Raw genomic sequence first — 16,744 nt, 5'->3', positions numbered from 1 at the left:
AAATAATTATTTTTGGAAAATTCTTGCGCAATATTATCTCAGACATATTTTATAAATTTTGCAAAAATATGCAACAGTTTAATAAAAAATTTTTGTGACTGACTAATTGAATTTTTTTTAATAAACAGAGTTTCGGGGTTTTTTTTTAAGTCACAAATTAAAGAACTAATTTTAAAAAATTTGACACAAAATAATTTCCTCAAAAATCTATTGAAATGATATAAATTTTTTTAAATTCAAATTTAATTACTCATACATTTAAAAACTTAAAATAAAAATCAAATTTTGTTTTTCAATAAATTTTTCGTGTGAAAAAAATATACAATTTATTTTCAAAAAAATTATTTATTAAAAATCATTTTTGGCCAATAGGTTTTTTTTCTGGGTCCAAAATTCTATTGAATCAAAATCTGTAATCATAAATAGTAAATATATAAACGATATATTTATATGTGATACACATGAAATTTAATTGTCTTATTTTTAAGTACTCATTATAATAAAATAAATTAATCTGCTGTAAAATAAATTAATTTTAATTAGAATTATTTTTTTTATAGCAAACAATGATAGTGAGACCGTCGTTTTTTTTTTAATTACTTAGATACGTAAAGTAACTTGTAGTTAAGGAAAAGTATTTAATAGAATATAAATTTAATTTTTTATGTGTAGATAAAACATAAGTCATCATTTCCGCAGTATTGGGAATCCTGCATGCAGTTTAGTGATAACGGCCGCAATAATAAATACCGTGACGTAAAAAAATTTAATTAAATATTGGCAATAATTAATGTTAATGAATGTTGATTATTCAAAAGAAATTATTATATTTTTTTATTATTAATAAATACTTACTTTTTACATTCGGTTATTAAAATAAATGATACTAAAAAAAATTTATAAAATGCGTTAATTAAAAAAAAAAAAAAAAAAAAAAAAAAAAAAAATTACCTGAAGTTCGCAATGTTTTTCAACAACGAAAATGAAAAAAAATAAAATTATGAAAAAAAATCGCCTTACTTTCTATTTTTTTTTAAATATTGTTCATCACGACATCAAAAACGCAAAAAAAAATCGCAGCCACCCCCTGTGCTCCGGAACTACCCCTAAGACCTTCCCTAAATTTATCAAAATTTATTTACCTCAGATCGAGGTCGCCTTACTCGCCGGATTTTTTTTATATTGTTGATTGCAACATAAAAAACTTGTAGAAAAATTATGATAAACAACATAATAAAAATCCAGCGAATAAGGTGACCTCGATCTGGGGTAAATGAATTTCCATACCTTTAGGGTAGGTCTTAGGGGTAGTTCCGGAGCACACGGGGTGGCTGCGATTTTTCCTTACATTTTTGTTGTCGCGATGAACAATATTAATATAAACTAAAAAGTAAGGCGACCTTGTTTTATGATTTTAGTTTTTTTCATTTTTCGTTGTCAAAAAACATTGCGAACTTCAGGTACATAAAAAAAAACATATGACCATTTAGGACATATGAGTTTCACTATCGTAAAGTATTGCTTAATAATTACAAATAAAAATTAAAGTGTTCTTTTTTTGTAGGTCAGCATTAAAAGCTTCATATATTGGAAATGGTGCGAAGTATGTTTTTTTTGTCTCAGATTTTTTTAGTCGAACGGAAAATTTTTAGGTTAATTGTAAAAATCCAATTTTGTCTAATAAATTTACGATATCGAAATTAGAACATTGCGAAATTTGTTTCAGATGTTTTATAAATAGAAAATAGAAAATTAAGATGTGCGAGCATTAAATATCAATTTTAAAGTGCTCATATTTTACTAAAATCTGGATTTTAATGTATTTTCATGTGAAAAAAAATAAAAATGTTTGAACAAGTTCGATTAGTCGAAATTAGAAACTGGAAAATTTCTTAAGTCAAAAATTTGGTTGTGTAACAGTTTAACCAAAGACAAAATAACTAACCGTGTTGTGCCCTTTTATCATGATTTTTGTGTGTGGTTTTGTCATTCGGTTATTTAAGCGTGACACCAAAAATTTCGACAATTTCTACGATTTGATTCTGTTATTTTTTTTTTTGTGTTGAAGAATAATTCGGAAAAATGTAAAATTTCTAATTTTTGTAAAATTCGAAAATATTTTACGTTAACTTTTTTTTTCTGATTAAATTATATCCCTTTGTAATTTACATAAATATAGAATATACTTGATTATAAATAATAATAATTTTATCTAATTAGATAAAAACTATTTCCAGCAGATTTTATAGAACAATCAACTTTTTTGCAATTCCGTAAATCATGTTATGAATATTTTTTGAGTAAAAATAATTAATTACTAGGTCACTTGTAAAAATTTCGATTTAGCGATGATTGAGATTAAGGTTAAGTTTTAAGAAATAAATAATTTCTTGCTATATATTAATTACAACAATGGCCACAGAGTTTACGACTTCATGGCTAATAATCAATAAATAATAATAATAATAATACTTCTAATAACAGAATGACAAAAAATTAGTAACAGAATATTTTCTTTATAATATTTTGTTGTAGAAATATCTTTCTTTCTTTCTTCTTTTATATCTGGAATACTCTAATCTATTAATAGCAAATTTACAAAGTTCGTCTTTAACTAAAGTATTAATTAAAAAAAATAATTAATCCAAAAAAATTAGAATAAAAATGATAATAAAATTACTGGTAATGATTTTTATTGTAACCAGTTATGACAATAATTAATGATTTATAATATTTAATTACCACCTAGAAATTTTAATTAATCATCATCTACAAACTTTACGTTTTAAAAAAATATTTATTTTGTCCAGATCAATGGCCAGTAAAAGTCTACACACATTCCAAGACCAATAAAAGTTAAGAAGACGGTGGTACCGAACAGTATTTTGTCGGGTGTACCGTTGATTAGAAATACTGGCTTAGTAACATCAGCCTAAAATAAATAATGGAAATTAATTGATTAATCATAAGAAAATTAAATGAATTCATAAATACTTTTCAATGAGAAATTTTCGTACCTGGTATTTCTTCATCTTGGCTACAAGCCTTGGTGGAAGAGTCGAGTATGATGCTGTTCCTACTACTTGGTCTACTGTGACTGCTTTTGTTTTTATTGAATCATAGATTATTTTTGGAGAATCAGCTTTGCTCAATGGTACTGGTTTCTGTTAATTTCATCAATTATTAATAAGAGTAATTCATTTTATTTAATTATTAGTAAGTATAGATTTTAAATGATGATGAAAATAAAGTAAGAGACTCAGTACCCTATCAGGGAATTAGGACCTCATCATGGAACACGCAGTGAAATTTTTAATAAAAATTACCCAAAAAAGATACTGTGGATATGAGGTAAATATCTAAATTTCTCCCATGTACATTGTAAAATATAATAGTATTATTGCTGTGTACTGATCTGGATGATGATGTTAAGAATAATGTATTCAAATTGTGTTTTATTGCATTAAATATTTAACAATGTTTTTTACACTCGAGACGTCATTGTACATAATTATATACCATCGACTTTTGTGGAATAGTCATTATTTGAGCCCGAAGAAGTCAAAAATATTTGACGAAACGTTGGCAGTAAATTAAAATATTCAACAAGAATCTGGTACTTATTTTCCGATAACCTAATTATTATTGTTAAATATACTAATCTATAGCATGTTAATGAAGTGCAATTTCTACCAACAACATAGTAACAATTCAGCTAAACTTTTTAGTAAAACTAGTACCTGATTTGACACGGAAGTTAGCCGATGGCTAATAATTTTTTGATTTTTTATTAAACAATAAATTATAAAAAAAAAATTTTTTAGAAAAATTGCTCTTGTAGTTTTTTAAATTTTCTATACGTGCATATTTTTAGTTTTTGATTTTTTGTAATTGACTTGGAAAAAAAATCCGAAAATTACTAATTGTCTGTTAACTTCAGGATCATTACCCGATCAGGGAACTCGTACCCGATCACTCATATATTTACTATAATATAGATATACAAATACATGAAGAGATCGAGTACTAATTCCTTGATCAGGTACTAGGACTTTTTTTTAGTAAACATTAAAAAATTTTATTATTTTGAATAAACAAAACAAATACTGGCAGGGAAAAATTTAAAAATATGCGTTTGAAGAATATTTGAAAATATTATATTTTTATAATTTTTTTTATGACAACTTAGTAATTAAAAACTTGAAAATTGTCAGATGTCGGCTGTTTTCGGTATCAACATTTTAAATACATTTTTTAAATTTGATTGTTATTTTGGTTCAAGAAAATTTATATATTTATATATATACTCATGAGTTATATAAATCACCAAAATTAAGAAAAATCAAATTCTGAATGTTCATTTTCAAAAAATATTTTTTTTACTTTCAAAATAATTAATCAGATTTTTAAAAAAATGATTTTGTAATTTTTTTACTTTTTGACCAAAATAAAATTGAGGTTAAGATTTTTAAATTGATATAATAAAATATATTTTGATTGATTAGAAATTTTTAAAAAATTTGAATTAATTAATTAATTACGTGATTAATTAAAAGAAAAAAAACTAATGAATTAAATAGTTTTATTAAAATAATTAATTTTTCCGCCTTGAGAAGTGAGGGGAGGAGAAATCATACGTCGATTTAGTGATAATTTTAAATATTGATTTAATAATATGGTCATTAATAATTAATTAATAATAATGTGACTTACGATTGGATACAAAGGATGTAATTTTGCAGAAGCTTGCAATCTTCCAGCAAGACGATTAAATTCACGTAAAACCATTTTGACTTATTATTGCGCAATCAACTTTGCAGAAATTTTATGGAATAGATTTCTCAGGCCTTCTAGAAATTATGCAGGTTGAACAATAAAAAAAAAATGGAGAAACAGCAGCGCTACTAATTTGTAACTATTTCGTTATAAAATCTGTCGGTGATACAGAAAATTACTGTATCATAGAAAAGCGCGCGTTTTATTTAAATTCAAATTATTAATATTTGACTTTTAATTACGGGTGTGCAAATCATATTCAAATCGAATTGTATTGAACAATATAACGATTCGAATCGAAATTTGAATCGGAAATTTCAAAAATTTTCAAATTTTTCGTAACTTTTCGACTAATTCGAAATTTTTGAAATTATTCGTAAGTTTTCGACTTAATTCAAAACTTTTACAATTATTCGTAAGTTTTAAAACTTATTCGTAACTTTTCGAATCATCCGAAAGTTGTCGAATTATGTGAAATTTTTCAAATTACTCATATTCAAATTTTATTTAATGGAAAACATAATTTTTAAAGTAATCAAAAATAATTTTTTCGTAGATTTGTGTCTAAGCTCTATTTACCTCTGTCGAAAATTTGAATTTGTAGAAAAAATATTCAAATTTTTCCGTTCAAAATAAAATTTACGAATGATTGAAAAAATTCAAATTTTTCTAAAGTTCAAATTATTCAATCAGATTCAAAAACGTTGCAGTATTAAATCAATTGTTTTCTTCTTCGCATTTTTCAAATTCACAAAAACTCAAAAAAGTACACTATCGTATCACATTTTGAAATTTAAAATATTCAGCTCTTTTTAAAAATTTTTCCAACAATTTTTTTTTACCCAAGTTTCAATAACCAGCCGCAGAACTCAATTCAAAAAAATAATTAATTATGAAATCGTAATTCAAATTTTCTTTCAATTACTCAAATACTGGAATTCACCAGAGGACTTGGAGCCATTTTGCCCAAGTTTTCCATTGACAAAAAAAATTATAATTAAATACTATATATATTTTGTCGCACAAATGTCATTATCTATTTCCTGTCTTTAATTTCTAAATAAACAATTTTTTACTCAGAACTTTTCTCACAAACAATGCATTAATGTATGAATACATCAATGGATCAAAAGTACTCTCATACATTACGATCTAAATATAATCCCACAACAATTGAAACAATTATTTATAAATATTGTAAACAATATTGAATAATATACAGAGATAGCATAATGACCCAGTTTAAATAATAAATCCGTTTTTGACAGTGATCCCTCAGCAAGTTCTATCAATTTAGTGTATTTATGTAGGTACGCGTAAAATGTTCCCTCAAGGCTGATCTAGCATAGGTACTTATTGTATCAAGACTCGTTAAGCAACCATGTTTTATTGACTCTCATACTCTGTACTCGCGATCTCACACCGACCAGATTGTGACTTAAACTGCTTACTCTAGTACTGGTTTTTTATTTTTTATCTTAAACATGTGTGATTTTTTGAATTTATATTAGTGGAATTTTTTCATATATTCATATATTTAATTAATTAATTAATTAATTAGTGTAGTTTTGTAATTTAATTAAGTGTTAATTTGATTGAAATGTATCGAATAAGCATCGATATAAGTTTGTTTAAGATTTATAGTTAATATTTATCACTTATCGGCCACTTATTAATCATTTATTGATAATGGCTGCTCTTAATAAACTCAAACGTAGCAGTGTTCAATTAAGGCATGCTGCACTTGAAGTACGAGGTAAATAAATTCATTACTTTTTTTTTTTATTTGTTATGGAAAATTAGATTCAGTAGCACGCATGTAAAAAAAACTTCGTTCAAAAACGTCCCTGATGAATTTCCAAAATTGAGACAATTTTGAACTTTGAGTTGAACATTTTTTTTATTTTAAAATAATTAGAAGGTGGAAAAATTTTCAATTAATGTGGATTTTTTTCGCGGGCTTATATTTTTTTTGAAATTTTTTGAACAATAATGATTTGAATCGACAATTTTTTTAATTCATCATCAGTTGAAATCACTCATTTTTTGGACTATTTTTGAATGAATACAAAAAGTGAAAAAAATTGACTTTCCCAAAAAGTTCTAACAAAAATCAAAAAGTGTTCATACAAATTTTGATTTTTTTGCCTTTTACCGGAATAATTTTGGTAAGAGTCGCAAATTTTCATAATTCTATTCTTTTTTTAATATTCTTCAAGCCCAAAAAATGGTCAAATCAAATTATTTTTGCTCAAAAAATTAAAAAAAAAAAATGCACAGGAAATGCGTACATCAGTTGAAAATTTTTGAACTTCTCAAATTTTTCAGTTTCAAAAATATTTAATTTAAAAGGTTAAAATTGTCTCAATTTTGGAAGTTCATTGTCATGAATATTTTTTAAAAATTTTGTAAACGAATTTTTTCTGCATGGGCATTAACATAAACTTTTTTTTTTTTTTTGGTTAATACTAATGTAAAATCGTTTCGATAGCGATGTTTGAATGAAATAACTAGAGATAGGTAAAAAATGTTATTTTGTATGTATATACGTATGTACACATGGAGTTTGTGGTAATATATGTTTTAATAAATGTGTATATTTGAATAATCCAAATAAGCCTTGATGAATGATAAGTAATGTGAGGATGTCGTTTTATTTAACTGAATGTTTATGAGCTTTGTGAAATGGCAGACCTTGTCAGGAAAGGTAGTGTACAGCTCGTTAAACGTAGCAGTGTACAATTTAAACAAGCTGCTAAAGAAGTAAAAGGTTTGTTGTTAAGTTTTTCTTTTCAAAAAATTCCCGCGAAATTTAAGAGATTTTTTAATTCTGCGCTAAGGATAAAAATAGATTTGGAAAGATAATTTATTATTGATTCAAAAATTTACTTCAGTAAGGTCATATATGTCGTTAATAAAATATAATTACAATATATATTTTTATAAAAATTGAAAAAATTTTTTTAATACTGAAAATCGTCATATTTTGATTAATAATATTTGTTAAAAAATAGATGTCAATTAATAAAAATAAATATTACTTTTTTTAAAAAAAAAAATTACATTTTAGTTATACTAGAAATTTGAAAATTTCATACATTTTCTTTTTTTTCGAATGAATTGAATTTTTTTTTTTGTTTAAAAAATTAAAGTCAAAGTTTTAAAAAATTTTGAATGATTCGGCTGAGTATATATATATATATATATATATATATATATATATATATATATATATAAATAAACAAAAAATTAAAAAAAATTTTAATAAAAATATTTTTGAAATTAACAAACCAAAAATTATTTTGATAACAAACTGACAATTAAATTATTCATATTGTTTACATATATATTTATTTTTATTAATCTAATATTTATATATTTTTGAAAATTATAATATTAAGAAATTTATTACAATGCATTAAAAAAAAAAAATAGTTTAATATTACAATTAAAAATTTTGTTGTTATTAAAATGTAATTAATATTGACTAAGACATATTTTGAAAACAAAATAAAAAAATAATTTTGATTTTTCTATCATATCAATGATAAAAACTTCCAAGTTATTATCTAAATAAAGACGTGTGCTTGTCATTCCCAATCTTATTTACATTATTTCTTGCGATAAAGAGATTCACTATAAATAAAATGTCACTGAATTTAATGTACCGAGATACTATTTATTAAACTTTAATTTAACACTGCGGAAGTTTTTAATTATTACAGTTTTCCTTCATGATTTCAATGTCGGTAAACAAGACTGAAAATAATACAATAATTATACTTTTGTTAATAAATTTTATTATTTTAGTGACATATTATAACCATAGGAAAACAATAAAATTTTTTTTTATTTTTATGATAAGGAGTAAAAAATTAAAAAAAAAATATTTATAAAAAAAACACTTATCAATTTCAAAATTTTCTAAATGCGCATTTTTTTATTTTATTAATTTTTACTCTATTTATTATTAATTTTAAATTTGTCTGCTGCAATAAAAAAAAAAAAAAAAACTAAAAAAATGCACATGTAGAAAATTTAAAGAACTATAAGTGCATTTTTTTCAAAAATTTTTTTTTTTATAATTTATCATTTAAACAAAAATTCAAAAATTATTGGACGGCTAACTTCATTATCAAAAAAATTATGTGGGAAATATAAAAAAAAAAAATTTATTTTTTTATTATCAATGAATTCCTTCACATTATTTATGTTTACATTTGGAAAAAAATATATGATAATATATACAAGACAACAGTATTATTTGCAAGCTAAATATAACTCTAGTTAACGTGTGATTATTTTTACATTAATTTAAAATGGCAATTTTTTTTTTATTTTGGGAATTTCGTATTATTTTGTTTTTTTTGCATTAGTCAATAAAAAAATCAGCGTATACTGGTTTCATTATCACAATAATTATAAATAGAGATTACAATGGATTAAATTCTCTCTAATTTTAGGCATTTACTATGTAGTTAAATCAATATTGTAGAAGGCGATGTTTAGAAAATGATAAAGAAAGTGAGAAAAAAAAAAGAATAAAAACATCTTGAAAGTCAACTGAGATGTTCCCTCTATTCGCAAAATTAATAACATCTTTTTTGTGCTGATGTTAATTTCTAATTGCTTTCTAAATTTTTTTTGTTTCATTGTTCGCTTGAGTTTAATTATTTTTTCGATCATCGTCACGATTAAACCATTTAACCGGTAAAAATTTAATTTCATACAGTTGTTACACTTAATTACTGGTGTTTATAATGGAGTAAAAATATAAAAAAAAAAAAAAAAAAAAAAAAAATGTTATTAAGTTGGGATTGATAAAAAAAATGTAAAATTACATTTTAGCGGCCGTACGAGCGCGGCATATTGTCGCAGGACTTGTTGCAGTAGGATTTGCCCTTTGTGGTGCAGTTGAGGTGAGTTCATCAGTTGCATTATTGGCAAATCAAGAAGACAATCATGCTATTATCGATACATCGTGGCATTGTGATATGCTGGTTAATATCAGCCGTCGAAATCGTACTGAAGATTTTGAAGTTATTCTCTTAGAAGTAAGTTCAAAAAAATTGAGTATTTATAGGGAAAGTATGAGGGTGAAGTGGGACCAAGTGGGCAAAATGGACCACTTCAAAAATTTTATACGGAATTTTTTTTTTTCTGTTACAATTGAGAAAAAAAAATAATAGACTTTCAGAAATATTGGATTTTCTTTTTACAAAAAATTATGCTATTGGAAATTTTCAATCTTATATAGGGAGAGGGGGGGGGGAATGGGCCCCTTAAGAAATGAGGGCTTATATGCAATATAAATGTCAGCCCATTTTGCCCCCCTTCCCCTATTTTTAGTAAAAAAATTTGAAAATTTCATTAAAAATCATTTTTTTAATCGCAAAAATCTGAGCTTAGCTCGAAATATGCTGATTTTTTTCCTTTTTGGAGAACTGTACACGGAGAGAAAATTATGGTAACAGTTACAATATATTATGGGAATGGTTCCCATACTGCATGGTAACCGGTTTTTTTGAAATGTTGATTATAGGAACGGCACCCATATATATTATGGTAATCATTCCTATAATTATGGGTATAATTCCCATATGGTATAGGAATAGTTCCTATGGAATCATGGTAATCGTTACCATGTAACTATGATAATGGTTACCATAATATTATGGTAATAATTCCCATACATTATGGTAATCATTACCATAATATTATAGTAACCATTGCTATAATATTAAAGTAACCGTTACCATAATATTATGGTAATTGTTACTATAATATTTAGAAATCATAATAAATTTTTTTTTGTAATAAGCGTTTTTTTTTGTATACTTAAAATTTTGTAATATACAAAAAAAAACGCTTCTTACAAAAAAAAAAAAATTATTATTTCTAAATATTATGGAAATTATTACCATGATATTATGGTAACCATTCCCATACTACTCTGGTAACTATTTCCATAATATTATGGTAATCGTTACCATAATATTATGGTTATCGTTACCATAATATCATGGTAATAATTTCCATACATTATGGGAATGATTACCATAATTTTATGGTAACCATTACCATAATATGATGGTTCTGTTTACAATAATATTATAGGAATAGTGACCGTAATATATAGGGCTTATTCCTATATATACTTAGGAACCATTACAATGTGGTTATAGGATCGGTTACTATTTGCTTGTGGGAACTATTCCTATGAGTATGGTAATCATTACCATGATTCTTTCACATGCGATATGGAAACTGTTACCATAATGATAGGAATTGTTCCCATACTTTTGGAAACTTTTCCCAGAAAGTATGGGTCTATATCCCATAATCCCAAGTAATCATTACCATAACGGTATGGGATGATATTTCATAAACTTACTAGGAACAGTTACCATAATTTTCTCTCCGTGTAAATAAATGTCAATTTTCTTCTGTCAAAAAACTTATTCTTCAATTCATATATGGAATGAACCGTGTATTAATTTTTATTGGCTAACTACTGAAGAAACTAATGTTTTTACAAAAGTTCTGTTTTTTTTTTCAGTGTAAAATTATAGATCTTTTTTTACTTTTTTTATGGGGTTCCCCATGTTGCCCGGAATAAAATTATCTTAAGTACCCCATTTTGGCCTTCCCCCTATCTATCATACCTTTTCATATAGGATAAAATATATAAATTTTATTAATGATACTTGACACAGTTACCGCAAGAAGAACGAGCTGAGTCAATTATGAGAGAGGCATTTCTATGGGGACAAGTCGCTGGCCCAATACTTGGGGGTTGTCTCGTTTGGGGCAGATCTGGCCCATCGATGGTTTTTTCCCGAGCTGTTTTAGGCGCCTGTCTAGCTTCCATACTTGTCCCTGCCGCATGGAGAGGTCCTTCACACGTTGCTCTAAGACTATTTCAAGGACTTTGCACAGTTTGTTTCATTTAATTAACAATACAATTATTTTTTCTCTATATATTTCTTACGACAATCAAATGAAAATATTTTAAATTTATTATTTCAGGGTGCAACGATGCCTGCGGCTCATATGTTCGCCATGACATGGTTCAAAAGTAACCATCGGAGTTGGTACTTCAGCTGTTACGCTGGTAAAATTTACTAATAATTATAATTAAATGGTAGTTAATTTTGAATTATGAAAAATATATTTGTAATTTTAGCTGTCAGTGTTGGTTACTGTTTAACTGGATGGATTGGCACTGCCGCCGTAAGATCTTTTGGCAGAGATTCTCTTTGTTATGGTTTAGTATTTATAGCACTTTGTTGGTACTTTACATTCGGTCACTTTGTAAAAGACACTCCCAAGTCGTATCAACATGACACTACGGTAATTTTGTTATTTTATTTATTTAAAGTAATGAAGTAACTCATTATTTTTTTTCACCCCTTCAAATTTATTTTCGGAATTTTAATTTAAGTAACAAAATTTAAAAATTAAAAAAAAATATTCTACTACACGGAGAGAAAATTATGGTAACTGTTCCTAGTACGTTTATGAAATATCCCATACCGTTATGGTAATGATTACTTGGGATTATGGGATATAGACCCATACTTTCTGGGAAAAGTTTCCATAAGTATGGGAACAATTCCTATTATTATGGTAACAGTTTCCATATCGCATGTAAAAGAATCATGGTAATGATTACCATACTCATAGGAATAGTTCCCATAAGCAAATAGTAGCCGATCCTATAACCACATTGTAATGATTCCTAAGTGTATATGGGAATAAGCCCTATATATTATGTTAACTATTCCTATAATATTATTGTAAACATAACCATCATATTATGGTAATGGTTACCATAATATTATGGTAATCATTCCCATAATGTATGAAAATTATTACCATGATATTATGGTAACGATTACCATGATATTATGGGAATAGTTACCATAATAGTATGGGAATGGTTACTATTATATCATGGTAATAATTCCCATAATATTTAGAAATAATAATAATTTTTTTTTTTGTATATTACAAAATTTTAAGTATACAAAAAAAAACGCTTATTACAAAAAAAAAATTCTAATAATTTCTAAATATTATGGTAATGATTACCATAATGTATGGGAATTATTACCATGATATTATGGTAACGATTACCATGATATTATGGGAATAGTTACCATAATAGTATGGGAATGGTTACAATTATATCATGGTAATAATTCCCATAATATTTAGAAATAATAATAATTTTTTTTTTGTATATTACAAAATTTTAAGTATACAAAAAAAAACGCTTATTACAAAAAAAAAATTCTAATAATTTCTAAATATTATGGTAATGATTACCATAATGTATGGGAATTATTACCATGATATTATGGTAACGATTACCATGATATTATGGGAATAGTTACCATAATAGTATGGGAATGGTTACAATTATATCATGGTAATAATTCCCATAATATTTAGAAATAATAATAATTTTTTTTTTGTATATTACAAAATTTTAAGTATACAAAAAAAAACGCTTATTACAAAAAAAAAATTCTAATAATTTCTAAATATTATGGTAATGATTACCATAATGTATGGGAATTATTACCATAATATTATAGTAACCATTACCATAATATTATGGTAACCATTACGATAATATTATGGTAACCATTATCATAGTTACATGGTAACGATTACCATGATTCCATAGGATCTATTCCGATACCATATGGGAATTATACCCATAATTATAGAAATGATTACCATAATATACAAGGGTGCCGTTCCTATAATCAACATTTAAAAAAAAACCGGTTACCATGCAGTATGGGAACCATTCCTATAATATATTGTAACTGTTACCATAATTGTCCCTCCGTGTATAGTAAAATGTAACAACAATAATTAAATTATTTTACAAAAGGGTGCTGTGATACCGTGGGGTAAATTACTGAGATCGGTGCCTGTTTGGGCATCGGCGGTTGCCACGATGGGCAATCAATGGGGTGACGCTACTCTGGCTCTTGGCATGACTAAATATCTTAAACTTATATACGGATTTTCAACAGCAAATGTAAGCTTACAATTTTATACTTTAATTTTTAAAAATATAGTTCTAACATTTTAATCATTTCACTTTTTCAAAATTTTCCCGCCAAAATTTCTCAAATAATTTTTTCTATCACAATTTCAATAAAATGGACCCTTTAAGGAAAAAGGGCTAATATGTAATATAAATTTAAGTCCATTTTCCCCTTTGAGGCCCATTTTACCCCACTCTGCCCGATAAATAAATGTAACGTTTAAAAAAAAAAAAAAAAAAAAATGATATACGGCAGGTATTGATAATTAAAAAAAACAAATGATCTCTAACGTTAAGTGTCATAACAGAATTCAGTATTGACCACATTGCCTCACATTGGTCACTTCATGGCAGCTTTAACATGTGGTCTTCTTGTTGATCATGTCCGCGAGTCTGGAATCGTGTCGACAACAACTGCAAGGAAACTTGTAGTTTATACAGGTAACGATATTTTATACCATAAGAAATAAAAAAAAAAATGTTTAATTAATAAATAAATAAATTAATTATTTAATAGCACATTTTATACCTGCTGCGTTATTATTCGTCGCGGGTTACGCGGGCTGTCAAGCTCTTGGTGCAGCTTGGTTGGGAATAGCCGCTCTACTAGTGTCTGGTACTGCTCCAGCTGGTGCACTTGCAGCAATTGCTGATTTAGCACCAGCAGAATCTCCAGCTTGTGCTGCTGCTGCATGCGCACTTTGTTCTACTCTTGGTGCCGCTGGATTACTTGCTGCTAATTATTTTGTTACTCAAGCACTTCATGGATCGGTATACATTTTCAATTTTTTAATATTTAATATATTTTAAAGCTCATTAAATTAAAAAAAAAAAAAAAAAAAAAAAAATGATTTAACTTGGATTATATTTTAAAATATCCGGTGTACAAATTTTCCAAAAATGTTCCAATTATGAAAATTTTTTAAGAATTTTTCAAAAATAAAGTCTAGAGAAAATTTTTCTACTCTTGAATTTTTTTTAATTTTAAAAAATAATCAACTCTAAGTTCAAAATTGTCTCAAATTGAAAAATTCGCTTAGTACGTTTTCAAAATTTAAAATTAAATTATTTAGTTAATTTGATTATTTATACAAAGTTAATTTTTCAAATTCAATCACAAAAATTTTTAATTAACTACTGCCTCAATTTTTGAATTTTCAAAAATTTAAATATTTTCAATTTTGAAATCCTTAGATCACTAAATTTTTGAGTTGAAATTTTAACTAAAGGAAAAGAGGCAAAATGGACCCCTTAAAATTTTTTAGAATTTTAAACTGAAGGGGGGGCAAAATGGATTATGTGAATAGTATTGATATTTTATTCAAAATTGTCCATTTTAACCTACCTTCACTTTCGCCATCTGCAACATTTTTAAAAATTCAAATTTAAAAAAAATTTTGACAATTAACTTTTCAAAAAATTTTTTATTTTAATTAAATTTAAATTGATTTTCTTTCAGTTTATTGTTTTGTAAAATTGTAAGAATCATCAGAAAAAAAAATAATGTATATATTTATAAGTATTCCATATAAATTAACTGTACTTACGATAATTACAGAGATATTAATTATCAAAGTAATGATTACATTAAAAAAAAAAAATTAATTTGCAGATCGCCGGATCATGGCGTCTAGTTTTTGGCGTAGCATCGCTCGTTCTTTTATTAACAGCAGCAGTTTTTTTGGCCTTAGGAAAAGGCGTACCTCAGCCATGGATTCCCTCTGTCGCACGTCCTCGTAGTCACGATGTAATTTACGAACAAGATGCATTCGAACTAGACTACGAAGACGTTGCCGTACAAACAGAGCCGTTTAATTCTTATACTCTCGATGAAGATATCGAAAGTAATAGTAAAGACATTCCGCGATCTACGTCAATCCAATCAAAATTATCGGTCGCAACATCTACGATCAATTAATTAATCATAAATATATACCTATATATTTTTAATTGTATATTTTTTAATTACTTTAATTGTAAGATAAAAATACAAAACAAAAAAATTTTAATAAAGTAGATAATTTTTATTAAACATTTAAAATTATTACTTTCATTTTGAAATTCCATTTCATTGAATTGTACTGTGAGAAGATAATATATTTTCTCATAAGATCCGAGACACTTAACTACTTTACTCTCATTTCACTAAAATACATGGGAATTAGTTACAGAAAACTATACTTATTTCTCTGTGAAAATAATCCATGCCGAAATCTTTGGGAGTTATTATTTTTTTTTTATCCTTTTTTTTTGAGAAATGACAAACAATACAATAGGCCAATAAGCCACGCCGGTTGCTGTAATACCAGAGTGTTAATTACATTCGAAACAATGCCTTTTTATTTAACCTCTGAAAGTAAAGTAAACATCATCAGGTTACGAAAGTTAAAAAAAATTATTAATATATATATATATATGACATATACATGACAAGTATTTTTTTTATTTTATAGGTAAACTACGACTATAGTACATATTTTTATTACAAAACACATTCTTATTTATAAAAATAAAATTAATTATTTTTTTTATTACAGATTTTGATTATAATTTTTTTTATATCTACGGAAGAAAGAATTTTAGGTAATGATCTAATTTCTTTATTTAGATTTATGTAGATATTAAGGTAAAACATTCAAAATTTTGATTTTTTAAACAATTTTGAAACATTAAAAAAAAATTTATATGGAGTTTAATAGATCTTTTGACATGGCTTTGAAGTTTGCAAAATTAACAATTTTTGAATTTTTTTTTCAGCGATTCAATTTTTAAAAAAATGAAAATTGAAAAAATGCACATGTAGACAATTTAAAAAACTATAGGTGCAATTTTTTGAAATATTTTTTTTTTCATAATTTATCGTTTTTAAAAAAATAATAAATTATTAGACGCAGACTAATT

General features: G+C 25.7%; 1 protein-coding gene and 1 long non-coding RNA gene across 3 annotated transcripts; one reads left to right on the top strand and one right to left on the bottom strand.

Moving 5' to 3' along the window:
• Nucleotides 1–2,676: 2,676 nt before the first annotated feature.
• On the bottom strand, nucleotides 2,677–4,871 carry LOC103573625 (uncharacterized). The gene is made up of 3 exons (XM_008552783.3): nucleotides 4,714–4,871; nucleotides 3,018–3,164; nucleotides 2,677–2,932 (listed from the first exon to the last, which is right to left on the bottom strand). The coding sequence occupies exons 1-3, from the start codon at nucleotides 4,786–4,788 to the stop codon at nucleotides 2,798–2,800; spliced, it is 357 nt and encodes a 118-aa protein (XP_008551005.1). The 5' UTR covers nucleotides 4,789–4,871; the 3' UTR covers nucleotides 2,677–2,797.
• Nucleotides 4,872–6,155: 1,284 nt separating this feature from the next.
• LOC103573627 (sialin) lies at nucleotides 6,156–15,818 on the top strand. Of its 2 annotated transcripts, none has more exons than XR_001345405.2 (9): nucleotides 6,156–6,532; nucleotides 9,625–9,830; nucleotides 11,493–11,714; nucleotides 11,806–11,890; nucleotides 11,963–12,129; nucleotides 13,685–13,834; nucleotides 14,152–14,284; nucleotides 14,361–14,614; nucleotides 15,456–15,818. It is a non-coding gene; the product is annotated as a sialin (long non-coding RNA). The 2 variants fall into 2 exon arrangements; XR_001345404.2 differs by lacking the exon at nucleotides 6,156–6,532 and adding an exon at nucleotides 7,292–7,546.
• The last annotated feature ends 926 nt before the right edge of the window (nucleotides 15,819–16,744 follow it).

Source organism: Microplitis demolitor, chromosome 9 (genome assembly GCF_026212275.2).
Source record: "Microplitis demolitor isolate Queensland-Clemson2020A chromosome 9, iyMicDemo2.1a, whole genome shotgun sequence".
NCBI classification, from domain to species: domain Eukaryota; kingdom Metazoa; phylum Arthropoda; class Insecta; order Hymenoptera; family Braconidae; genus Microplitis; species Microplitis demolitor.
The sequence above is the reverse complement of the archived record's forward strand: the minus strand, read 5'-3'. Positions and strand labels throughout refer to the sequence as shown.

Coding starts and splice junctions, on each gene's coding strand:
- LOC103573625 (XM_008552783.3), bottom strand. CDS start 4,788: ATGGTTTTACGTGAATTTAATCGTCTTGCTGGAAGATTGCAAGCTTCT. Junction 3,165..4,713: donor TACATCCTTTGTATCCAATC/GTAAGTCACATT, acceptor TGAAATTAACAG/AAACCAGTACCATTGAGCAA. Junction 2,933..3,017: donor CCAAGATGAAGAAATACCAG/GTACGAAAATTT, acceptor TATTTATTTTAG/GCTGATGTTACTAAGCCAGT.